Source organism: Opisthorchis viverrini (assembly GCF_000715545.1).
Source record: "Opisthorchis viverrini unplaced genomic scaffold opera_v5_92, whole genome shotgun sequence".
NCBI lineage: Eukaryota > Metazoa > Platyhelminthes > Trematoda > Opisthorchiida > Opisthorchiidae > Opisthorchis > Opisthorchis viverrini.
In genome coordinates this window covers 485,700-513,561 of record NW_008751748.1, presented here as the reverse complement: position 1 = coordinate 513,561, position 27,862 = coordinate 485,700, and the positions used below count along the sequence as shown (strand labels likewise).

General features: G+C 44.4%; 2 protein-coding genes across 2 annotated transcripts in view; one reads left to right on the top strand and one right to left on the bottom strand.

The window, feature by feature from the left end:
* Positions 1-9,939: 9,939 nt before the first annotated feature.
* T265_05089 (hypothetical protein) overlaps positions 9,940-27,862 on the bottom strand; it is a gene marked incomplete at both ends in the record, with an annotated part of 22,411 nt that continues 4,488 nt past the window's right edge. Inside the window, 3 exons of the mRNA XM_009170006.1 lie at positions 9,940-10,617; positions 19,516-19,713; positions 21,488-21,626. Of these exons, the coding sequence (XP_009168270.1) occupies positions 10,453-10,617; positions 19,516-19,713; positions 21,488-21,626 (502 nt within the window). The remainder of the gene's footprint in view (positions 10,618-19,515; positions 19,714-21,487; positions 21,627-27,862) is intronic.
* T265_05090 (hypothetical protein) lies at positions 11,375-11,575 on the top strand (the record flags this gene model as incomplete). The annotated part of the gene is made up of 1 exon (XM_009170007.1): positions 11,375-11,575. The coding sequence occupies one exon, from the start codon at positions 11,375-11,377 to the stop codon at positions 11,573-11,575; it is 201 nt and encodes a 66-aa protein (XP_009168271.1).

The window sequence follows — 27,862 nt, the reverse complement described above, 5'->3', positions numbered from 1 at the left end:
GCTTGTGCAGTGGGAAGGGGTTGGGGAGGGACATCGGTGGACGCTGAACTGCGCGGGCAAATGATACTTCCCGGTTGCCCAGGCCGAGGAAGGGGGTTTGGTTGAGGTACCCCACCTTGAGCCTTCGACTCAAAAGTCTGACCCACGAGGCAGTGGGAGAATGTAGGGTTTTGTTTGGGAACCCTAGCCCTAGCCTCTGACTCGAACGTCTGACCCACGAGGCAGTGGGAGAATTTTGGGAATTCTTTGGGGACCCTGCCCCGAGCCGATGACTCAGTAGTCTGACCTGCTCGGCTGCAGGGTGTTGGCCTAACCCTAGGGCGCAGGGAATAAGGCATTACTGTCTCATTCCTGATGCGCTTGCGCAAAGCAGGTGCCTTTTGAGCAGCACCGGGCTCTTTGGCTTTCGACCGTATTGGATAATGCGCCGGCGGTCACGGTAACCGTTGGGGCCCGACCACCACGTCAAGGTGGCGGCTTTTCGTCGGTGATTCAGAAAACAGTATCTTATTAAATAAGATGTCGGTATTTGGCGGAATATATGAGTCAACTTAAGTTGACAAAATTTGGTGTCAGTGCTGGGGTAATGATAATTTCTGGAGATTGCCAAAGTTCACAGTTGATCCAAGATACACCGTGGGTTCACTCGCGTATCTGATGCTTGCTTGTTACCACCTGTTGAAGTAGACGAATGCTAAATGCTGTACCCTCATACATCGAAAAGTGCTGTTCTGAACTACCGTTCTGAAAGAGTCCATAGTTTCAAGAACGTGAGGCTTGCAGATGATGACCCGTGCCCGTATGATGAGTTTTCTGGTGGACTGTCTCATATCATCCTGAAAGTATTTAGGCTCTATTTGCTGGCAACAAAGATCCTTACTAGAAATGGTGAAAAATAACTGGATTTATGGGGAGTTTGTGGCTTAAGATGTACATGGTGAGCTGATAATTAGAGCGCCCACTATTGACACCCACCCCAAATTGAAATTGCCCAACGATGTTGCTTACGCCGACACTTGTCGCCTTTTTACTGTAGCGCCCAAGCTCTGAAATCCGGTGGCCCAAATAGTAGCTGGCGTTTCCTTTAACCCCACTACTTGCCTCTTACTTTGACCGTTTTCTGTTTGATTATTTGAATTGACTGAGCTGCCCTACTGGCCTAACTCTCCAGGCCGGGTTGAGTATCTCGTAGCTAGCATTCCCTATTATTGCACAAACCACACTAAGGACTGCCATGTGGCTTGCCGCCCCACAGATCTGGTGGCATGCATGTGAGATGAAGTCTCCGTGTGGTTGACGGGTATGCCCTGTGTGGAGTGTTGGCCCGTTACGAGCACCGTTGTGCGTTTATTAATAATGTCCATTCCCAACTGTTGGGTTGCATTCCACTAGGAATGAGCATAATTTTACAGTCTGATTGAAAACATGACTGGCATGGTCTGTGAGTACAGTGAATGGTGCAGAAATGGGCAGTGTGATAAATGGTGAGCATTATCCGATGATGGGATTTATAGATGGCAGTAGGAACAAAACGATGGGAGAAGCAAGAGGCATCACGCCCGATACATGATGATAAAACGGCAAATTTCTGAAAAAGAAGAACTAGAAAAAAGAGATCTGGTGAAGCAGCAGAGTCAACAAAATCCTCCTGGCCAATTTGAACTAAAACCTGAAACCACTGCTGGGGCCTCGTGGCCTTGGGCGGTTAAGCTGAGGGCTGGGGTCGCGAAAGGCACATATGGGGATGGTGAAGAGACTAGCCATGCGGATAAGTGGTTGAAGAAACCTCAGAATCATGGTGTACATTGAAACTTTAGAGACTCGTCGGTGTCGCCGCCTTATTGGGGTCGGTTGCAAAATTCCGTTTGAAGAGCGAGTTGGCAACAGCACACAACCCGGAACGCGATCTGTACAGGAAATTATTGACATTTTAATCGAGAGTGATCAAGTGTAGGGAGGGAATAGTTGCTGGTGTGTTAAGAAATTGAGTTGGCAGTGCCCATGCCATCCACTGCATGACATACTTCGGTTCTTGGACAGTACCGTAACAAACGCCATTGGGCTCGGGCGTATAATTCTTTTCCCGCTTGACCGAGGAAACCCGCAGAGGTAGATTGGAGCCGATTTAATATCGTTGGCATTTTTCGGTCTAGTTGAAGATCCCTGTGGATGCCATACACCGGCTATGTGGATTGGATAGCAGCTAAACAGGGCGAACCACTGCTGGGGCCTCGTGGCCTTGGGCGGTTAAGCTGAGGGCTGGGGTCGCGAAAGGCACATATGGGGATGGTGAAGTGAAGAGACTAGCCATGCGGATAAGTGGTTGAAGAAACCTCAGAATCATGGTGTACATTGAAACTTTAGAGACTCGTCGGTGTAGGGAGGGAATAGTTGCTGGTGTGTTAAGAAATTGAGTGTGGCAGTGCCATGCCATCCACTGCATGACATACTTCGGTTCTTGGACAGTACCGTAACAAACGCCATTGGGCTCGGGCGTATAATTCTTTTCCCGCTTGACCGAGGAAACCCGCAGAGGTAGATTGGAGCCGATTTAATATCGTTGGCATTTTTCGGTCTAGTTGAAGATCCCTGTGGATGCCATACACCGGCTATGTGGATTGGATAGCAGCTAAACAGGGCGTCCAAACCAGGTGTTGCCAAAGGTTAAAACTCTAGAAGACGAGATAACGGGACGAGATCAGTGAAACGTGGTGAGCTTGAGAAGATATCAGAAAAGATAATGTGGATTATTAGGAAGAAAAACCCTAACGCTTACGACAACTAGGGTGGTGACAACGCTACCATCAACATGTTTAAATCATATTTTGGCTAGTGAGGATGCCAGGTGACGATAAGGGTGACCCTTTAGGTGATGGAACACACTACTCGTAAGTTTTCTGCAAGTCCCACGACAACAACAACAGCCACGACCAGTTTTGTCCTTCTTGAACCCATCATGAAGGCGCAGTCACGGAGTTTCCGTCGGCACTATCTTCTACGTGAACAAAAGTTGCACTCAGATGGCGAAATACGGTCACTTGCAAATGAAGCTGGCGTTAATGAGGACTCAATTTAATCCCAGCTTACGACATCATCGACGATATTCTTTAGCAAAATGTGCTGCACAAAGGATGGCTCATATTCCACTTGGCAGAATATTCGAGATCGCGCTGTATGCTTCCTTGACTGAACACACTCCTAATGCGTTTGCTGGCAACTCATCGGCAGTTCATGACCCGTTTCGCCATTTCTGGAGTTCATCAGCACATTCACTTGAGAATAAGTGCGTTTTTCGGGGGGGGGGCGGGATCATTGATATTTTGCTGCCAATTTTGCAGCCGATTTCGTTAATAGATAAGGCGACGAAAGAACCTAAGATACTTAACAGAGTTTCAACTGCAAAACGGATTGCACTGGGCTCTGAAAAAAATGGAATGAAAGACTTCAGGCTTATGGCTTTCTGTCGCCTGTCCAGATATAAAATCATCTCGGGTTTCGGACAGACGAATTAGATCTTTGCCAGTGTGTGTGCTGCATACACTTCAAGTTATAAAATCATCTCGGGTTTCGGACAGACGAATTAGATCTTTGCCAGTGTGTGTGCTGCATAACACTTCAAGTGACACCACGGTTGGCCAGTAGACTTTCATCTGAATATGGCCAAGGTTCGTGCAAAGGCGATCAGGAGTCGCATAAGTCAATAGCTTAACATAAACAACTCACGTGATCTTATTCCAGTTTCCAATTCAGAAACGCCACTTTTAAGCCTAATACTATCGCCCAGTAAGTGGTCGGAAAACCCATCTCGATGCTCGCGAGAGATGATACTTTTCGCGGTATTATTTCACATAGGAGACAATTTTTGTGGAACGAAACTATTCTGAACACCTGTGAAATAAAATAGATTTGGTAGCCGCTAAAATCGATGTGTGTTATTGTCGGAAGCAATCTAAGCATGTATACATGTATACGGGTAGTGTGTTGCAAGCAAAGGCAAATCGATACTCGCAACACTACTGGATCGGATTTGATTTTATCTAGACAAGCTGCCCTACGAGAACGGATTAAATCTATCTGAAGAGCAGACAATGACAAAGTCACTAGGCGTTGAAATGTAAACATTAAATTACACAGTTCAATTATGGTCCACGTAGCGACTAAATAAAATGACTGAAATAAAACGATCAGAACTTTATGTTCAAAGGTGAATCAGTGGTGTTTTTCGGTCGACTAACGATGATGAGGGAAACTACATTCTTGATGATACCTGGGCGGACAAAACTGCGCTAACAGATATAGATGCGGTAATGTCAGCGACGGACAAGTCGATTTAGAATAGTTGTCCCGCGATCGACCGGCATAACTGGCAAATCACCCCCGACAGAATGGCGTAACATTCTGTCCCACTTATCCCCATTAGTACTTATAAAAGTATTTCACACGTTGAGAAGGCACACTTCTTGGTCGCAACTGTTCTCTTGTTGTTTGTTGTTGTACGGCTTGTCCACCGTTGTACCGAAAACAAAGAAAAAGAGAACGCGGGAACGCAACCACTCGTTTGAGTGGATAGAACAGATATGGAAACAGAATAATTTGATGTGTGGTATGAATATGAATACTGTAACTGCCGCAAAAAAATACACTGCAATGAAGTACATATGGCTGCCTAGCTTAAGGCAAAGAGCCATGCAACGTGTGTAGCTGAAACACGCCTAGAAACCGTAATATTCCACAGAACACAGAAACGCAGGTGAATCCCGGGTTGATTCTCTTGTTGCATACCTCAAGTTATAAGAGCGGTAGTCAATCGGAATGATGCTTGTCAAATCTGTCTGAGAAGACCCCGTCAATTGGTCGAAAACCCAGTGAATTCAAGGCTTTCGGGCTTTGGAAGGGTGTGATATCTGTAAACAGAATTAACATTACATTTCAAGCCATGTCAAGTACTATTATTTTTATCTAAAGTAGGAAGGGTCATGTGCGTATGCCATGTATTCAGAAAAAAGCCCTTTAAGGATTATCACGAGCAAGCAGTATTCAGCATTGTTTCGAACACTCCCAACGAACTGCCGCCTAAATACTGGTGAAGAAGGATTCGTAAACTATAAACCTATGACTGCACTCCTAAGAGTACTGCATAAGCTGCTGGCCAGCGTGATATCTTATAATTTAATAACTTCAGACGAACTTTGCACATCCAGAACACGTGAGGTTTTGAAGAAAAAGGTCCAGAAATCTTATAGGAGTGGCGTGCACAAAAAGTGCACACTTCGATCAAATCCACCAAGTGATGTTTGAACGAAAAATTCGGTTAATTTGGTGGATACGCAAGGTCATTAATAGTGTGTCACATATATAGCTATTTATAAACAGTACTGAGCGGACATTTCAACTGGGTTACTGAAAACGGCCAGAACACAGTCCAGATTTACCAACAGAGTATCCAGAGAGACCGAGGTATCGACAAGTTATGAATTTATTCCTAAACGGTGAGTAAGAAAGCAATAAGTGGATCACTCTTTACAAGTGAACTTTTCGAATGTTTATGGCACCCAATGTGTAGAGCTGATTACTGGACGCCATCCATGGACCACTTGCATTCATTGGTTCACAAGCGCATTTTAGCGCTTGGTGCAAGAGTTAGTGAATGGCTGTTAAAAACGCGTCAGAGCCTAAATTGGCTACGTCGTGAATAACTGTAAACGTGGGGACGCACTGCACGCGTTGCCATCAACATCTCTAATGGGGTAATTGCAAAAATGTATCATTTTTCAGTTCTATGTGAAACTTAATGCTACACACTGAAAGCAGAAACAGAATAACAATCAAGATTACTCACGATGATTAACGTTGCTTTGGAACAAGCAAAAACTGTATTGACATATTGTTTTATTGTGGTTAAAAAACGTGTGACAAAAATATTCCAACTCCAAGAAATCACTCAGACAAAAATGTCGCATTCGATTTATCAAAGCAAAACGTATCAGAGGAGATGGATGGTACAAAAATTGCTGCCCAGCAGTACCCACAGAACAGCGTCACGTGGCCGAAGTGAAGCTCATCCGATGAAAAAAGTATTAACCGATAGGCAGCTGCAGAGAGGCGGCACAGTAGAAGATGCTTGTGTAAGCGGTGGTCCGGAAAAAGAATCCACCGTTCATTCAGATTCTACCCTCCTTCTCTAAACAAGGAATATGCATTTCTCCTCGAGTTAGCTAGTTTTTCCAGCTCCGTGGAGATTCCGTTCGTTACTCGACCCAACGGCATGGACTGTCAGAAACGGTTTAAAAACAATGCATTGTCAGCCATGCCTTTGGTGATTCACAATACATTAACCTGACCAGTTAACGTATACATAATTTAAAATTTTCTGGAATACAGAGCTCCCCGGGTTTAATCCTGTGGTAGGCTGAAAATTGGTTTTATTTTTCGCTCGCGCACACTTGTCGACACTTGTTTCGTTGGTTTATCACTTCACTGGATTGAGGCGTGTCAATGAGCATTAAGAAACGTTTCTTCATTTTATTTTCTTTCACTTAGCCGAGCCCAGACGGTGACAGATTGTTTCCTACTGAAATATTTTGTTGACAGTTGCCCATCGAATGTTAAACGTGAAATTCAATGTCTCACCCACTTAGCTTGGTGCGGTTCTAGGTGTGCGGATTTAAAGCACAACAAACCAAGCTAATATAACCCCGTTTTCTGCGCCAGGCGCCTCTGCTTATCGGGTGCTATGAATTCTACGTAGCACACGATGCATCCAGACCCCTAACTTCAGGGCAGGCAAAAGCGTGCATGTTCCTTCTTGATCAAATAACTTTATACGAATCTCGTATTTCGCCAGAAACCTTTTGAAGATACAAACCCCAAGAAGACAAATTAACCTGGACTGAAGTTCACAACAAACGCTTCTCTCTGGGGAACAACTGTCCTCAGCTCTCCATACCAGGTCTGTGATTGTCAAAATGGTACTCCAGCTCTTTGATGTTAGGGGAAAAGGTTTCATGGTTTTATTTGTAAACGATAACACGAGAAACTTCGGAGAATTCGCCTACGACTAGTCTTCAAGAAAAATAAAGCCAACGAAATTAACAAAATTACTCCTAATTGCTGTTCCCGTAAAGGCCAGCTATGAATAACTCCACCCAGAATAGTCGAGATGAAATGAACGCAAGCTTTCCTGCTTATCGTCACTGAAAGGGTTTTTCCAAATATTTGGTGACCGTGCTATCGAGGCGCAAAATCAGGGCAAGAAGTAACCAAGTGGTAAGCGTCGAGAAAGCCCATTCTGGATTACGAAACCAATTGTAAGCGCCTGTCGCAACTCGATTTTAGCTGTTGTGTGTCTATCGCGCGCAGCCCATGTGTAAAAAATCGATCGCTCTTATGACAAAAGGGTATCACCAACTACGGAAGCTCACAGTCGAATCCTAAATTAACCGCTATACCGGCCAAAGCTGTCAGGGATGATGAACTGCCGGACCAGTAGAATGGGTTTTGAAAGTATGCTAACCTCCGCTCCTGTGTCGACCAGGAAGTCTCGTGTTGAGTTCTTAACCCAAGTACAGAAAAATGACATTGACGGCTGTCAGCGAAGGGTTACGCGAAAGCACACTGACCACCTAGTTCTCCCACGGAGGGTGACGACTACAGGGTGAAAGGCAACACCAAGTGCCGCCACAGGTGTCAGAGCGTGGCACAGGTCACGCTTAAGGCGTGGTGGTTCTCTATCCAGGTGAGACATGCGAACTATAAACAGGATTACAGGCATTGAAATATAGTTTGATAAACTCATTCCGGATCGCAAACCCCTGTGCTACGAAGTCGGGCCGGAGCCCTGTCAACGTGTCCCCAATTCTTGTCGGTGCTGATAGTAGCGGTACTACTGAGAAATGAGTGTTTCAATATGCCTCACTGCCACAATGATTCAGCTCTATGGATCGGGCCGTGTGTCTGTCTTGGATGACGCTGGAAACGTCTTTCACCGCTTAAGAAATCAAGAATAGTTGAGGGGCTAGCAGGCCTTACTTTGATGCAGACAGACGTTGCATCTACACTGCGCTAACCGTGGTGTCTTACATGTAAAGGACAGCGAGTTAGCAATCACACCAACAGAGCCAGAAGAGTACTTACACTGAATTCACGCTTTCGATTTCTCACTGACGCTGCACAATTTCAGTGCCCATGTTGTCCTAATTTCTGGATGTGAAAACAACACCCAACGCATGCGTACCGTCCGTCCTTAACTCGTTCGTGACTAATCGGCACATGACACCTACTGTTTTAATAGAAACGCTTGCAATTGATTTTGGAAAACACGAGCGCGTTTATATATCCAAGAAAGTATGACACTCTAGCACAAGTAGACGTTCATCATGCGCGCGCAACACCGAAGTCTCCATAGCCCAGGAATACTCTTCAAAGTATTTCTTTCTTCTTTCTTTCACCCTCAAACAAAAATGGCACTGGACGACCTCCAGTCTCACTTGAAAAGCTCCTTTCCGGGAGTTTTGAAGTGTACACTCCAAGTAGATGTCTTTCCAATTGATTTCATCTTGCAAGTAAAAAGCGGCTGTTTCACTCTTTTTGGGAATCATCATCAGTCCAGGAAGATTGGAGTCCAAGACTTTGCGGTTAATATTTGGACAATATGCCGCTCTAACTCTGCGGTTTCGCGAGATCTGTAGTGTTTGTTATACCCATCAAGGATGACAGCTGTACAGTGCTTGTCGGCCGTCCGGTGTTTCTTTTACATTATGAGAACTCCCATTTCAAAAGTTTAAGAACGCGTTATAGATTTCGCATGCCTTGGGATAAAAAACAAACGCCCCGCAAAGGCTGAGTACACACAGATAGGCAAAGTGCCTACGGTGAGGTAACTTACCCCGAAGTCTTGCTCACATTCAAACACAGATGGATTGCAGGTCCATCATTTTAAAACCCAATTCAAACGTCTCAGCTATAGTAAATTATGACGACCAAAACTGCCTTTTTGACTCAAAACAAAAAACTTGTGAAGAAAGTGGTGACTGTAACAGTTCATTCCTCAATCATGTCGAGTGGCTTTCACTAGAACCTACATGGAACACTTGGGCTTCTAGGTAAAAATAAAAGAAAGAATGAGGAATGATAGGATGAAGTTTTTCAAGCGCCGTATAAAAGTAAGATTTGCCAATTGTTGGATTTTAGAAGCGTATTCGACATGGACGACTTCATTCGTGATGCGCTGATCAAGACATTTGAACTCAGCGATGAACAGGGCATTGACACTACTTTACCCCACAGCTCTGCCTACCGCTTATGAAAGACATTACCCGCAGTGATTATTTTTAATAAAATTCAAAGAAGATTCGGCGTCTTAATGATTGGACTGAGTGAATACGATATTTTACCACTTGTGGGGAGTCCGATGACTTGAAGATGAATAAAAGCCCCATTGTAAGAGTTTATTGGCAACTCTACAGAGATCATGGCGAACAGCCTCAGCGGGGGAGATGGCTTCCATTAGGTCCAACTGAGAAGGTTGATTTGGGGACAAATGAACGACATCAAACGGAATCCACACCTTGTATATTACACACAAAAAGCTGCACATGTCGAAGGATTGTTCGAGAATGAGTCCATATACGGAGGATCATTACGTGGATGGAACAGTGACATTCGACAGTTCATGATTCGAGCTTGCTTATGTGATCTATAAAGTGTCCTTAACGTGCGGTAAAGTACGGTATTCGCAATCTGTCAGTCTATGGTATGACCCTAATCACATTCCCTTGTTGGGAACGAGACAGTTGTTCCGATGAAGAACCTCCAACTTGAGTCGCAGGTCAGGGGAGGGCGTGTGCAAGTAATAATAACTAAATAGACTTGTGAGGTCACTTCATACATTCAAACTCAATGGCAATGTCATTCTGAAGATTCGACACCATTTTCAAGTGAGCCCATTTTGTTTATGATTCAATCGAGGAACAACGAAGAGGAGCAGTAGAAAAGTGCATATCATGGAAAAATACATATCTAAAGCACACACAATATGAGAAACAGTGCTAGCCATACCAAGCTGGGATCGAACCAGACACAACACCTGAAGCAGCTGTGTGGTAGGAGTTCACAAGTCATTAGTTGCAGTCGCGACAAAAAACGCGAAGATAATAAGCAAAACAGTGAGGACCGATCGGAAAGTTGTAAAGGTGGACAGTTGAATCAGTGAAGCGATAACTGTACTCCCGGTGCCCCGTATCGGAAATGGAACATCATGAACGTGAAGGTAGTTTTGTAACACAAAGTGAGAAGTATAAGCCACCTAGGAGGGCCAAACGTGAGAAGAATCACAAAAAATGATATGCCAGCCAGATACGCCAACCAGAAATAGTTGGGAGTGGGATAGAATGGGACAGGGTAGCATGCGCATCAAAATAGCGGGGGAGTAGATTAGTATCCATGATGAAAAAGTTACGCCTGTGATTTATTCTGAAGTGCCGTATGGACCTCTTGGACAAGGCGTCGGCGTTTCTCCTCCTCTGAAGCAGGCACTATCGAATGCAGGGAATCCACAATGTTTTTAGTCGTGCCAAAGTAGACTTCATTGAGTGTGGACCGAATAGAATTCTCTGCATCCTGAAAATAGAAGAGATTGGGATGGTCGTTAATGTAAGCCGTTCAAGCCACCTTTTCTCGCGGACGAATCAGACGACCAAACAGACTAGACGGCTGGAAACCCACAAGACTTTATCAATGGACTTAAGCAGCAGTAAGTTTAGTTTTGACAACTGTAATTTGTGATTGGGTCCCGACTGTTCCAAGAAAATCCACCATAAGTTCGGATGCAGCTGTTGAGACCCCTAGAGCAGTCACTGCGAATTATGTTGTCCACTAATTTTGGAACGCCAGTAACTCTGTATTCGCTGTTTTTACCAGTTTTCGATGTGGTCGCTGAAAGATATGGGGTAATAGTGAAGTTGAAAGATCACCTGAAGAGACCGAGGCAACCCGTTCAGCTAGGGGGAAAGTAGTTGACAAAGTGATGAGAATTCGATGCTGTGGTACACGGTCAACTCTCCCCTCTGTGAATGTCTAGCATTTTAGACAACAGATTTGCAAATGGTCAGAGCTCATCCATTCTGTGGATCCAATTGGAACAAGCTATTGTATATACATCATAATTACTGGCCAAGGACACCAAGACATGACGGCGAAAAGGTGAGTATGATAGATTTTACAACAATGTATCACGAAATCTAATCTAACGGCCTTGGAAAAGCTAATTAGAACAACCAGAATGAGATCGAAGGTAATAGGATTGTGCCGAACTGGGTTTGTCACTGTTCCACTCCTTTCGCACGCAGGTACTGTTTGTGCGAAAAATAACGCATACATGCAAACAACCAAGCGTTTGGGTTCTGTTGCCCAAAGAAAGCTGGTTGAACTTGAAGTGGATAGCCTTCAGGAAACTACGGACGCCCGTATGTCCAATGGACAAGTGATATGGACAACTATCTTGGTTTCCACCGTGAAGAATTCTGGCCGAAATTTCCCCCAAGAACTGGTTATAAAATTCAACATGAACACTAAATAGCCCATAAAGAGTGTCTGCTCCCATGGATGGTCTCCACATAGACGATAGCTCTGTCTAAGGTTCACTGAACAGAACGCTGAGCCACACGGAGCTGATCGGACCCAAATGTGAAGACAATAAGTGTATCTAGAATTCCACGGTAGTATAGAGAAGCAAGTAGTCAGAGAAGAAAACAAACGTCGAGGATTCGAGGTTGTCAGTTCACAATAAATACCTGAACGACCAAAGAATCCGGATACTATGATCACAGTTTGCCAGGCAAGAATCAATGCGGCAGTAACAGGTCAGTCCTGAATGGACGAAATGCAACCTATCTGAGTGAGGCTCCAGCTGGACCTGTTAAAAGATAGTGCTGGTACGTTGGTGAGCGATCATTCCGAAAGCACAAAATCACACCAACATGGTGGACAGAGATTCGATCGGACATGTGCGCAAGCACGCACGCAAGTGCAAATGAAAGGTGGAAAACTGGAAGCAGTAGGAAAGCCGAATCACATCGTAGGTAGGTGATACGAGTTGAAACAGGTGTGGACGCAAAAAATGAATGGACAAAATCAATAAAATGACGAAATACGATGAGGGCCATACGGTACAGTTGTTGGTATCTCTTTGATAACTCTCTGGCAATATTATGACTAGTGTGTTCCATCACGAAAATATTCTGCGATATCTCGAATATCGTGCCAACGGAAACATGAGGGACAACCACTGTGCAGCACATACAGTCGAAGGGTAGCATAAACGAGAGATTCATATGAGATACAGTTCAATCTCCCAATAAAACTAAATCACTCAGTAAATGTGTGTGTCGACGATAACAGGGGACTGCGGCGATTTTTACGCAGGTAGGAAAGGGAGTTAGTTACACGTGGTTGTGCGAATCCGTACGGAATCGATCGTAAAGCAGTCCATAAAATGACCCTTAAGGATGGATTCGTCAGCAGAGTAGATAAAGGTAAGAGTGACTTCAGGATTAGACGAGATTATCCGGTGTTTCGGCACGCTCAAAGCATGACGACCTTGTGACACACTTTACACGACATTGTAAAAAGCAGACTTGGATAGTATAAGCGAGGGAACACAGAACCATTGTGTGCAGAAAATATTTAGTAAAATGTTTTTGATAGGGATGATAGTCGTCGTTCAGCTGTAACACCCTTTCGGTGCCTAGCTGCCATGTCACCCAAAGGAAGCACTAGGGTTGGTAAACTGCCAGGTTGCCCGAGCCTAGACAGGGGGAGGTCAAGAGGCAGAGGTCAGGTTCGAACCACGGACGTTCCGGTCAGTAAATTTGCGCTTTATCCATAGAGCCATCTCGCCCCCTGAGTCATCGGCTGTAATGGAACGCTGAGAAAGATTCCATTGTACAACTTGCACTCAGAAGTGAACGGTTACCACATGAGGGAGTATCGATTGGTAATATCTCAGCCTGACGGCTGTGAGGCAAGCCGCCAAGGAACCACTCGGTAGAAAATTAAGATGTCATGAAAATATTCCAGGAAGTGCGAAGATTCTTTAGACCGAACAATTAAAGAACCAGTAAGCAGCATGTGACGTCCAAAAAACACAGAGGGTGGATTGTCTTCCTGAATGTATCGAATATCAATTTCGGCCCAGAGCCCCTAAGTGAAAAGAGCGTACTTTACTGATGAAACAATGTGTAAACGATTTTTAAAACGGAAAGCTACAGTTGAAGGTACCCGCGCGGGGATTCGAACCCATGCCGTCGAGACGAAGGTCTGCGTTGTTAACCACTGGGATACGCGGACTCAGTGGCAAAAACACACCGACGCAGCAAAATGCGTGAGAAATTGGGATATGGAATTAACACTGCTAACCAGAGGCGTCAGAAGCGCACGTAGAACCAGTCCAGCGGAATACGCTATCTGACGGAGAACACGTTTTAAGGCTTTCCTGGTAGAACCTAAGTGCGATTGTGTTGTCGAGTTCCACTTATGGTGTTCAGGTTTTTATTTCCAGTATTCGAAGAATGTCAGAAAAATCGTATGGAATAGAACCTTCCAGGGTTATTCAGGTCAATCACATGACACGTGATAAGCACGTGTTTTAATTGTTTGTAGCACACAAGAATACAACACAATCAACATTTCAGGCACATACAACAAACGCACACAAGTCTTATCGATCGAAACACGCTCTACCGGGGGAGTCAGAAACGTACACTGTGTATGGAGTGAAGACTAAAGAGGACCAGACCGAGAAACAGGACTGAATGAGCGTAGTGACTGAACTATCTTCATAAAGGGAAACAAGAAGGACCAAAAAGCGCCCTTACTATTCAATTTTGTTCGCGACTAGGCCCTTTTATGCTCCAGCTTACGTGGGGGCGTCTGACTATAAGACGGATACACCACAAACAAGTTATGCAACAAAAACCCACTGGAAATCTAAAAGAATGGAAATGTACATACTTATCATGGAAAGGCTTGTCATGGTAAAGCTCAAATGGGTTTAAGTCGCCTCAGTTGTCGTGATCATCATCGACAGCATTACATTGGTGTTCAAAACTGATGCTTCGCTGACATGAAAGCCAGAAATTCAGACGATCTGTCACGTTACAAAGCATTTCGGGACAAACATTACATCAGCCGTATTAGGAGTGTTTCGTATGAATAAATTATCCTCATGAGTATTATGGCTCTTTAGGATGCGGAAGTATGGTTAATGGCAATGTACAGGACGAAAAGAGCTGCTGATATAACACATCCGAGGAAGACGCTTGAAGAAGTATGGAATAAATCTTTCGCGTTGTTTTGTGTACGCTACCACCAGCGACCGGATCATACTTAGGCATCGGCCCATTTGTTTAACTAGAAACCTGGATCGGATCAGTAAGATCATACTGTGCCGGATCGCTTTCAAGATGACTTCAGCGCTTTGGTGCACACACTGGCTACGATGGTTAGGATACGTACTATGAATGTATATGACCTGTGGGAACCTTTCGGACATAAGTTTGATGGAAACACATACAGCAGTGAAACATCAGAACCTCAAAAAGAAACGTGGTATTGCTTTTGATTCCCCCAATAAGGAAGGCATGCGGCACATCAGTGGCTAAAGATCGTGACAGAGTTATCTACCGAAATCAACGTCTTGATGCGTAACCATCCAACAGGAATAAGACCTTCATATCTGAGGACCGACGCCTTTCAAGTAGCAAAGAAATGGCATGAGCTATCACATTCAATAGGTAGGTGTCTACCCACTGATCCCCATCACCGGTGAGTAGAAGTAACCACCACCACTGTGTATCGGTGTACGATTATGTTTGGGGGCTATAGTGACTGGGCTCATAGGAGCTCACAATATGGCTTTGACAGTGTACCAACGTGCAACGAAATAAAGTATGGGCCAATCTGAAGAGTTTTACTCAGAACATTGCTAAATCATCATCAATCACCAACACACCAGTAACGCACACTGGCGCTGGACTGCAGATGTCAGTCGACAAAGTACCCAGAGTACCTGTGAGAGTAGCTTGCTGGGCGATTCGCCTAGGGATCCACGCAGTAAAGATTGGAATAAAAACAGTAGAACCGTAGCAGACAAGTATCGGTGGATGTGACTAATGGTGCGTTCCCCGTCACTTCCTGAGGAGCCTGACTTTGTATACAACTGCTATCCATGAAGGAGTGATAAGCATGAGGAACAACAGTGGAGTCAGGAAGTAAGGAGGAAAGATGGGAGCCAGCAGTCGAATATTTTCTCTTGTCCATCCTGCTGTATGCAGCAAATTAAGCGACCCGGACAGTCTCACCACGCGGTAGTCGATGTGGCATGAGTGGCTCAGCTGTAACGACCTTCCGGTACCTAGCTGCTATGCTACCCGAAGGAAGCACGTGGGCTGGGATACTGCCAGCTTACCCAAGCCTAGACAGGGGAAATCGAGGGGGAAGAGGTCGGGTTCGAACCATGGCAAGAAGGTATTCTTATTTATGCGCTTCATGATGGACTTCATGTGAAGAGCGATATTGCTCCGAAGCCTAGACGGGAGTACGATTAAGGTCCTCAAGCACAAACTTGGGACCGAGCACCTCAATGCTCGGTGTGGGAATACTGGGGTAGTCCACGTTTTAGAAACGGCAACCCTATTGGGAGGGTCAGGATTCTGCCTGCTAGACCTCTGTCCATTCACCGACCAAATAAGATTCCCTGCGGATGTTTTACGGGCAACCTCCAGAACTGCTTAATGGCCTAAGTACGTACGCGAAACCGTCGCACCACATTAAACTCCAATCTCTTCGCATCCTCAAGATGAAATATGCCTTATCTGACTCAGCGTTGCAGTAAAGGACAGTTTCACGGCTATCCCCTCCCTCCAGAATTACACGGGAACACTCTCTATGCTCGGAAGTCACGGCACCACGCAATCATCCCAACAGGAAGCACCATATTGGGAAGGTGCTCTGCCGTTGCCTACATCTGTCGACAGCGTTCAACGGCCGCTGTCCATGGCTGAATTTTTGACTGCATTCATAGTATCATTCCAGAAAACATTGAGCATCAACAATACGGATGAAGGATGGTAAAATCGAGAGATAGGAGGTAACAAACAACAATGCTACATTTATTGAAAATGGTTCGAAAAAATTGAAGCACTTAATACCCTCAATTCATTTTATGGAAACCTTGAGAGGACGCAACCGATGAGATGTTCACATTTTCAACAACAGTGAAAAGCATGTGCAAACATTTAAAAGATGGATGAGTGCCACAGTAGGCAGTTTAACAGACTATTTATAAGAAATGATGGGTTAAGATTCAAGCCAAAAATAGCACCATAGGACACTCCTACTGAAAAACAAGTGGCCGGATTTTCAACTCCAACATTCACACCGTTCTTCCATCAACACTGAGTGGGCAAACCATCCACCACTCGGATCAAAAACACCCACAAATTGGTGTTCATCCAACATACCAGCAAAGTCCGTATAGATATGTACAGCTCTCCGCCTCATAAATTGATGTGATGGCTATCGATTTTTTAAAACCTGCACAGCCAAGGTTAATAATCCATCGTTCAGAGGACACTTTTGCACTTTGTCATACCATTACTAGAGTATTAGTGAGTTCCACCAGGACGTTTTCCGGTGACGTTGAATCATAATTTTATGACCTTTTATGTGATACCATGGTTAGCTGTGACATTGCGTTCAGCTGTAGCACCCTTTCGGTGCCTAACTGCCATGACTTCCGAAGAATGCACGAAGGCTGGGAGGTTGCCCAAGCCTAGACAGAAGAATTCGAGAGGCAGAGGTCGGGTTCGAACCACGGACCTTGCGGTCGGTAAATTCGCACTCTAGCCACTTGGGCCACCTCTTCCCGCCTGTGACGCCTTGCAAAAGGCATCCTACCCGCTCCACTGAAAGATCATATCTCTCTCTCTCTGTACATAGTGTTCACTTTGATTTCGACATTCTTGGCTATGAGAGAAATACAAGCGCCAAACTTTACGAACGTTACATTGATGGTATCCGAAGTTGCACTAATGAGGACCTTTTCAGCCTTTTAGTATTTATACTAATATTCACCAGTTTATCCGTCTCTAATGTGCAACAAGAAAACGATACCTCAGCAATCATAAATATTCTGCTCAAAAGAAAGCCACATGGGATGGCCAGTACACTTGCTTTCCAAGGTTTGCATCAGCGGCCTATTAAAGTGTCCTAATCAAAGCATTATTTCACAGGAAGTCAGACACAAGCAGCAGTCACACCCCTTACGAGGAGCACCCGGTACACAGCTCTTGGAGGTGGTCCTAATGAAGAATGGCTATCCGGAACGGTTTGTCAGAATACGCAGCCTGAAAAAGTTAAAGCCACTGGAGGAAACATAGGTGCTTCCTTATAATTACCGTCTGAGAGGGATTATATGCTTTCGGGCACAAACGGAAACTGAGACGAGGATTCAAGACTCCATCGGCTTTCTCCCACTTCCGGTCGCGCACTCCTGGTGATCCGAAAGCCGCTTCGACTGGCTTTTCTGGGGTTGGCAGTTTCAGGCACTCCAGGCAGAAGGGTTTCCAATGGAATGGCTACCCGTTGATAGTCGCCTCTGTGCGGTTCGTTTGACAACGTCTGCGGTGTGCCCGCCAATCGCTTCTTGTTTATTGTCTGCTTATGCACTGATGATCACAAGGACAGCTTTTAAGACGCTGTGAGTGTTTCTTTATAGTTTGTCAAGAGCTCAACTCATATTACGGCTGCTTTGGATACCAACAGACAAGTGGAGAGACGTGACGCCGCTCAACTGGGCGGTCCTTTCGGACTGGAATCGAGACTCACGAAAAACGACAGCTTCTGCTGAAATCACATGTCCTCCAAAGACTAGTTCCAGGCAGTACAGACTTTCGAAAGAACCGAAACCGTTCTGCCATAAGATAGCCCCCCACACATACGGCAACTTCCAGCACAGATAGATAACATCGCCGTTATCTATAGATGAATAACTGATTGCCGCTAGTTCCGGGACACATGGCGGCTAACCGATGTCGGTCGTGTCCAATTGTCTTCTCATGGTTCTGCTTAAGATTAAAACGTTATTCTATCGAAATTCTCCTTACCGAAGCACTTTTCCTGCGTGCTTCGAGACTAGACTCTTTTTTTTTGCAACCTAGCCAGAATGAGCCGACGAAGCTGAATACCTGATTGGTGTCCTGCTACGAATATGGATCACGACTATTGTCTAGGGCATTTCATCATTCTCCGACAATTTACTGAACAATCTCAAGCTAGCTTTTGTGAGCTAGGTACAGAAGTCCTTCTAGCGAGAAAAAACTCCATCGAAGATGCGTCTTGACATCTTCAGAAGTGTTTCTTCTGGAGGTGGAGATTCGGGTGTTTTAGAGACAAAAACACTAGCACAAGACGCATTCATGACTGGACTTATATTCCGAAATAGGAAGCCTAACATGAGACAAACCTATGCACTGAACGATTTTAATCGATTTTATCGTCAGCGCAAATGTCCATGTGGTGACTTGAAGCTAACTCCCAAGGTCACGTCTGATCGAATTTCGCCTAGGCTAGCAAGCGCAATGATATGCTTTATAAAAAAATCTGATACCGGAAAGAAGTTGTATTGTGCAGAGACACCATTCCTCGAAACATCTGGATAGCACTACTCTCTCATTTGAAGTTAAAAAGTATACATAAGCGAAGGAGATCAAACGGCTGGCCACCTACAAAATGGTTCAGTGCCATTGACAAGAACAGGTTAGCCCAACAATAGCTGTTTCTAAATCTTGGTCAAAACGAACCGCAAATATCCGTGGATCAGTGGTAATACCACACCTAATCAGTCAGTTCGAAAACGCAAAACACGCCACAAGTGCGACAAAACTGTTTAACTTAGATTGACGGATACTGCACAAATAGTAAGACTGGACTGGATACATAAAATATAGCGGACATTAATTGTCTGAAAATGAACTAAACTGAGCCTGAGAAAACTGACTAAATATCATTGCTTTTCGTACGGTGAAGTTTTGCTAACTACAGATTTGCACCAGAGTAGTGCTCCGGCACAACAGACTAGAATGTGCCACAGTCCGGTTGGCTGTGACATAGCCACGGAGCGGAAGGCTTTCAGTTTCGGCTGTACTCCATGTTGATCGACCACCTTCATGACTAGAGCTGACTTGGACAATAAACTTCGGTTTGGTAGCACTGGGACACCAGGACCGACGACGTTAACAGTTAATATAAGGGATATCTATTGAGCCTAACCGTTAGGAGTGGGAAGAAACCAAGGAATTTCACTTATGAAATATCATTTCCTGTATTATATGCGAACTGGCCTGCTGAAAACAACGTAAACCGATAACGTCGTGGACGTTCACCATGAAACTTGTGGGAGACTGCAGAGAACCTGGGAGAGGAATTTAAGGACAGCACCCAGGAGTCTTATTCACTTACCTCGACCATGCGGCCAATGTTCACAATATGAGATGTTGTGATCGATTGCCCAGCGTCTCCAAGTGGTCCATCGCGTTCCATGAACCGTGTGAGGCTACCACCCAGATTAAAGTAGCCCGCAGACTCACGCTGAGTCTGTAGCCATAGCATGACTGTGCTGGTCAGTTTGTACTGAGCTACTTTGGCTGACGAGCGTTCCTAAAACAACCAAATATAAGTTGACATTGTCAATGATTCCGAGAAGAAACAAGAACCAATGGTTAAGAGAAAGGAGAGTCAATAAAAAGCTCCATATATAAACTCTGTCGATGCTCACAAGTAACCGAATGAAACAAGCATGTGGGTCCACACATAGTTGCTATTTTGCGAAAAGTGCGGATGTCTTGCTACGGCGATTTCAAGAAAGATTCGTGCTTCCAATATTTTGTTGGCTACTAAAAAGAGGAGAATGTGATGACGGTATTACCGGTTCAGGCTACAGGGTGTTCTGGATGACACCCGGGAAGACAAACGCATTCTGCAGGGCAGCAGAAGACCATTCAGAGGTTACGACTCAAAGATTCGGTGAGTTTGTTTTAGTTGGTCTGTGCATTCGTGGTGTTGAAGAAATCTGTCATGATGCGCTTTCGTCTAAAATATCGTTTTGTTCCATTGCTTCAAACATCTGCTGATGACAGGTACAACTTTTAAACCATATTATTTTGTCCTTTATCGATCCAGAACCTCGTCTTGTCTGCGAGGTATGAGCAGTATCTGCCAAAGTATCTCATCTTTGGCGCCAGTAGCGAAAATCAGTAGGGTTAAAAGACTCTACAAAATGACCGTAAGAGCAAATTTAATTTATGGCTAGCCGACCCGGTCTCTCTGATTTGAAGATCTTCAATTGCTTCCAGCCTTTAATTACCGATGTCTCCACGACAAAGTAGGTGTTAACCGGATGCAGGATGCACGAGTACTAAGCCACTAGTTAGAGCTGTCTGTCAAGTTAAATGGTTGGGAGTGAGTCCCACGCATGCTGGACTACCGTCCGTAAAGGAAAGCCATATCTTCCAACCCAAATTGAAGTGTTATACACAGGCACTGTAATGTGTGGTTTAGTACAGTCACTTCAGATTCTTTGTCACATTGTTGCAGACCGACTATCGTAGTTTCTGGAATTCGTGGATAAGTTACTAATATGCTACTAAACAGACTTCATTTATAGCGGTGACCTCGGTTGGTCAATCTGGATTTGAACCAACCTCCTGTGTCGTCAAATGTAGGTTCGGGCATTTGAGATAGACTTTCAAACATCGTGCGATCATTTATTGAAAAACTTCTTATGGACGTAGAATTTTAGATACCTTTGCTACTTTACACCTCAGAAAAATAAAATCAATGTAACCAAGATAAAAATCACACCATTTAGCTAAGCTGTTACTTCCGACGAATACGGATGGTTAGATGTACATCCACCCAGTGTGAGGAACAATACGATTACGCGATATTAGTACTAGTCCACTTATTTAGTTCATTCTATGGTATCAATCGCAACTGTGCTACTCGTAGCGTGCTAGGTAACACTGCGGTACCTCACGTTGGATTCCACTTAGTGGGCCGACTGAACAGACCGTCAATTACGGTTACGTGGAATCAAAAGTATATAGTGCTGGAAAAAAACTGCATACGTAAGCACATCTCGTCCCATCACACGACCATACAGCAAAATACTCCAGAATTAACAAAACGTAGCACTGTGCTAAATATCTCAAAATTTGACCATAATCGAATTGGTAAGCGGCAGGCGATCAGGTGTGCGATACCCCGCGTGACTGAATCAGTTAAACTAGTTGCAAACGAAACGCGTTTATTCTCCTCTCCCTTTCACCCCTGACACAATCTTATGGCCAATAACAAATGCTAGCACACTGACACCTCTAATGGTGGACTGAACAGGAAAGTTAACTGTTCCAAGAGATTGATAACTACTTACAATGACATCGATCACATGTATCGAATCCCAACAACCGCTGGCCAGTTTGGCATCACCCGCCTTCTTAATCAGGATTACACCAGCAAAGCCTTGTTCCATGTCCCACAAGTAGACAGAGGAAATGCCACCTTCGTAATACCTATAAATCGGAAAATTTTGGGGAAAAATGTATAAGCAAAGCACTACAAATAGAACATGGGTACAGACATGTGAACTGAGTCGTGCATTTCCTCTTCTGAGAGCCTACTATGCCTTTTTCACATCACATATGTGCCTCATCTTGATTGAATGAAGCGATACAGTTAACATAAAACGAACTATCAGTCGAGGCACGCACAAGGAGGTGTAGGTCTAAAGTCAGACAGTGGGCTTCTATTAAACATGAAACGTCTCTTGTCTAAAGCTTTATCTTGTCCTGTGATACATTGATATTGTAGCACTTAACGCATACGCGATCACCACTTTATCGCGATCGATCAAGTAAATTATCAAGCATGGTTTTATAAAAAGGCAGCATTCTGAGTGAAAGACGATCATAAAACAATTGAACGATATTATCGCTCGGCAACCTGTTGGGGATATCAATATCCCCCACAAAAACTCTGTATTTTTATGTGCTAGCGAACTTCCGGCATCTTCAAGGTCAAACTATGAATATATATATATATATATATATATATATATATGCATTATCATTTCTCCCATGATCGCCTGTTGGTCGCGTGTCGTTGTATCATTGAATGTTGTTGGATCATTAAAGTTTGTGTCCGAGGTTTTTTCGTCTTCTTACTATCCGACGTGCTAGGAGTCTGGATCAAGCAACATAGCTGGAGATAGAGTATTGCCACAATCCGCATATCATATTGTTTGCTCGCTGCGTGACCGAACCGTAACACAACCCAAACACCACACAGTTAAAATCCAACTTCAACTTATAGGCCGCAAGGATTACTGATTTGGCTACATCCCGTTTGTGATTGGCAGTTATTCTTCACTCTGTTTATTCCTTTGAAAGTGCATTCACTAGTACCGTTCCGTTCCGTTCATGTTAGTGAAAGAGGTTTGCAGATACCCCGGAAAACAGCTAGAGTTGTCAGAGTAGTATCAGTGTACCAGTTGTCGGAAGGTAGATTTTTGGAGATATGCAATACTCCTAGAACCCAAGCATGCCACATTCTGGACCCAGGGCGCCTAAAATTCTTGGACGGAATCTTCAAGACAGGTATACTGCGCAGTTTCGTACGAGAACCTGAAGACACAGTGAGCCCATCTCTACAGTGGTTGCATTTCGTTAGTCACAAATCCTAATTGTAAGTATCATATACAGAATGCTCGCTTTTAGGATTACAAGGGCGAGAGATGGTCTGTTCCCATGTCAATTCCACAAAGAACAGATCTACTATTGATTGGTCTCATGTTTTTACAAGACATCTATTGCGGAGGACTGTTTTCGGTGAAGCTTCAACCGACAGTTGTAAACGGAATATCCGCTTAAACTGTTTGCAGTAGGAGTAGGCAGTATAGGGTACCGTAAAAAAAAGCGGTGGTGAAGTTGTTGAAATGGGATTGATCAAGAACAGTGATTAGCCGGCTAAGGCCGGTTTAACGGAAAGGTGTGCGGTGTCCCAATGGTCTGGTCTATCAAACCGCCTGTGTCGTAATGAGACGACCGGTCACCAATGGGAGACTGTTTGAGGACCTCGTTATTTACTCAATCTTAGTTTTCCAAATCTTGTTGTTTAGAAAGAAAAAAGAAAGAAAGCTTTCAGCTGTAGCACCCTTCCGGTGCCTAGCTGCCATGCCACCCGAAGGAAGCACGAGGGCTGGGATACTGCCAGGTTGCCCAAGCCTAGTTGTTTAACGTGCAATGATATCCCGATCCTCTAAGTTAGACAGAATGGTGGCAAGTTGCTCCCTGAAAGCTAATGAGATGAAACAATAATAGCTGTCTATTTGTAAGACAATGCGGAGCACAGATGACGCACAGTGTGGATGAGATACTATCGGGGGTCGAAACTTAGAAACGAGTAATTCGAATACCGACAATAATAGCTGTCTATTTGTAAGACAATGGGGAGCACAGATGACGCACAGTGTGGAGGATGCATAACGGATGAGATACTATCGGAGGTCGAAACTTAGGAACGAGTAATTCGAATACCGGGGTTGGCTACGAACGACGGAACTTCCGGTCATTAGGTTTGCACCTTAACCAGTGGGTTATCCTGACCACGAAATTGGATTACTGTGATGGTCTTACACCCACTAATGAGGCCCTGCGGTCGGCCAAGACTAAAAGTCTTCCATGTTCTGCTAGTCCCGCTGACAGAGGGGAATGTGTACAACACAGCCGGAGCAACACTTAACACTAGCATCATGAGTCACACTACTTCGCTATTCAGACTTCAGCCCTTGCCGTACGCGCGCCGATTTTATCATTCCCGGGTGACCTAGTGATCAAACTATTTAAAACGACCCAGAAATTCAAAATCTATTTGTCGAATTCGTGCAAGAGAATAGGAAAACACACAACAGTACCTTATAAGAAAAGCGGGACACCCCGTTTACAGTTAGCTGAGTGTACTATCGACCAACGAAATAAGGAAATATCATCTGCAAAGAATGTTCATACCATCTTAATCCACGCGTTAAGAGTTCTTTGAAATGGGTTCTGGATAATGATGTAAGCGACGCAAAGAGGACGAAGGCAGTCTCGGCAAATCCGCTGGCCACCGAAAAGCTACAAACCGGAGGTATTTGAAAACAGAGCGCATCAACTGAAAGCAGGTAGTAACGTAGTCTGCCGCAAAGACCGTTTTGGGTGCTCAGATGAACACTATCCTCTATGTAGTCCCGACGGATTCTGTGAGATTGTCAATATTTTTAAATCACCGGAAACATAAAAACTCTCCCGTCGTGACAGACGACGATGATGGGGTTTATGCATGTACTGCATTGCTTAAGTTCTCTGTTTCCTAGAATAAAGTGTACAGTATTTGATTCACGGATAATGCATTCGAACTTAAGGCACAGTCAACCAGGGTGAAAATGTATAGAGTGATATTAAATTGTTGGAAGAACACATTGCTCATAAGGTTGCTGATGACACTTCGACAATCTACTACAGGTTTTTCGCTTCTTGAGAAGCCTTCACGTAAGCGTTTCCGATTTTTCATTTAAAGTATATATTCTAGTTGAACACCAAATTGTATGCAATCGACAAAAAATGCCCATATGAAGAGCATATTGGTGATAACGGGTTACTCAACTGAATCAAATGTTCATGATATTCTTCAACTGGATTTGCTGCAGAGTGTCCGCCTCATGCTATAGCTAGCAAAATATCCGATATTGTAATATCTTCTCGGGGGATCATACTATTTTAAGTAGAAAATGCTGCTGATGGAAACTCGGGATCACGCGTACCTGATGAGTCCCAGAGGGTTGAAACCTGCAGTGGGCTATCGAAGTGTTCCCGTAACCTTATAAGTAGTTGTGAAGCAACTATGCTCCAATATTTCGGATATCGTGCCAACCGAAAAACAGAACAGGACATCTGGCTAAAAATACCACAGACGAAGTTGAATTATCCTTACTGAGTATGAGAATACTCTGTGTTGATGGAAATCAGAAGGTCTGTTCGCCGTAGGAAGCAAATTTCGATAAAAAGGATTACTAGGTCGCTGTGTGTTCAAACTGCTCCTGCCCAATACATGACTGGCAAGGAGCTGTGCATCAGGAGAGTTGCCAAATCAAAGGAGACGAACTTATCAACCGTTAGCTGACTGATCCTCCCCAACATTGTCCCTGGTACCACAGCATTACTGGTCAAAAATCCTTCCACATATACCATCAATATTCCAGAGAAACCGAGGTTCACAGACCAAAGGCCTCAGTTTCCCTTACGTTCCAAATGGCCACGTTCCGGTCCCATACAGCACAATCGGGAGCGGTGCGGCCTCTAGTGTTCTAACTTTCACAGACACCAATGGTGTCGGTGATGAGAATTGGAAACAACCGCCCTGAAATGACCAATTCAACAAGTAATTTCGTACAACACACTGTATCTATGTAATCACTAAAGTAGTCAAATTTTCGAATAATCCAAGTGTATGCCTTGATAACATGAAGTTTGAGTTGGACCCCACGTAATCTTGTAGGAACACTTAATGCCTCGCAGGTGTGAGGCGCATACCGATTCATCTGACTGGTTATATGAATCATCCGAAATAGCTTCTGCAGGACATGATCTTGGAACAGGCATGTCGATCTCCACAAGCAAAATCCTAGAGAGCACTGACGACAACATTCAGCCGAGATGACTATTGCACGAATTTGGCTGTTACTCTATCAGGTCCCAAGGCGGCATACCTTGTATAATTCTGGCTTGAAATATTACAACTTGTCATGAATATTCTTTGTGCTCACATCGTTTTGTATTAACCATGCTTTCGCCTTCAATTTCAGCTTATGTACGTCTATTCTTAGACGAGTAAAGCGCTATTCATTCTTGTTCCCGCGCTCAATCAGAATCGATATTCTATTTGTAGCAATTTACTCGTCTAAGAATACAGTGGAACCGTTGCTGCGACCCAACTGTTTCGACTCAGATCCTAATTCTCCAGACGCAACAACGCGTTGGAATCATTGGTTCCGAACCTTCCAAACGTTTCTGGGCACTGTCGAATCGCCCAATCTAAATAAACTCGAAACTCTGGTCCATTTTATGAATGCACTTGTACACGTTTATATCGCTGACCGTCCAGATTACGAATCAGCTATCAGTGCACTTGAAAAGTTGTACGTTCGTCCAAAGAATATAATTTATGCTCGCCATCTTCTACAAACTTGCAAACAAGACACCAGTCAAGATGTTGATCAGTTTGTTCAGAGGCTTAAATCCTTGGCCAAAAATTGTGATTTCAAGGCGGTGTCCGCCATTGACCATCAAAACGAAAGTGTACGCGATGCTCTAATCAACGGACTTCAGTCTACTACCATCAGAGAACGACTTCTAGCTCAAAACGAACTCACTCTCGATGAAGCTCATGAATTGGCCAGGTCATTAGAATTGGCCCACAAACAAGCTCAGTCATACTCACATAACCAGGCGATATCATTTTCTGCGGCTGCAGCACCTTTACAGACATCTACAGTTATCCCTTCACACTCAAACTCCCCTGATTCTACACCCTATCTCTCGTCAATCAGTTCTCAGATATGTTACTTTTGTGGTCGTTCCAGACATCCACGGTCAAAGTGCCCCGCAAGAGAAGCAGTTTGTAAATCATGTGGCAAAACAGGCCATTTTCAGCGTGTTTGTCGATCCAAATCTGTAAAGTGTCACTCAAATTGCACAACGGATTCGGCCTTATCTTCCCTGTTGACTGCTGCGGCCCCGAACTGCTTGTCTCGCACGGTGACCAGCATAAAGGTGAACGGGATATCGCTTCAGGCCCTCATAGACACAGGAAGTTCGAGCAGTTACATATCTCCTTTGGTGGTTGGTAAACATGGCTGGAAGGTATATGCTAACAATTCTGTGATTACCATGGCATCTACCTCTCTGACGTGTTCAACTAGAGGCTACTGCTACGCATCCATCGATTACAGGGGCACCGTTTACAAAAAGATCAAACTATTGGTATTACCCAATCTATGTGCTGACCTGCTGCTAGGCCATGACTTCCTTGGTCTACATAACAAAGTTGAAATCACATTCGGTGGGGACCGAGGTCCATTCACCCTCTGCGGTCTACCTGCTGCTACGGTCGAGTCACCTCCTCTTTTTGCTAACCTCTCACCCGACTGCAAGCCTATCGCTACAAAATCGCGGCGTTATCATCCTGACGATGAACAATTTATCCGCTCTGAAGCTAACCGACTATTGGATGAAGGTATAATCGAACCTTCGAATTCTCCCTGGAGGGCTCAAGTACTGGTCACGAAAAATTCAAACCAAAAAAGACGCATGGTAGTGGCCTACAGTCAAACCATTAGTCAGTTCACATACCTAGACGCGTATCCGTTACCGCGACTGGATAAAATGATCGAAGAAATTTCCCTTCATGTTGTCTTTAGCACCTTAGACCTATTGAGTGCTTACCATCAAGTTTCAATCAGTGAGCAAGACAAACCGTATACGGCTTTTGAAGCATGCGGACAGCTGTTTCAGTTCCCTCGTATTCCTTTCGATGTAACGAACGGAATAGCATGCTTTCAACGTACTATTGACCATGTAATCAAGTCCGAGAACCTAAGTGGCACCTACGCTTACATCGACAACGTCACTATTTGTGGGACTACCCAAAGTGAGCATGACCAGAACCTCAAATCTTTCTTTGAAGTAATAAGAAAATATGGAATTACCCTTAA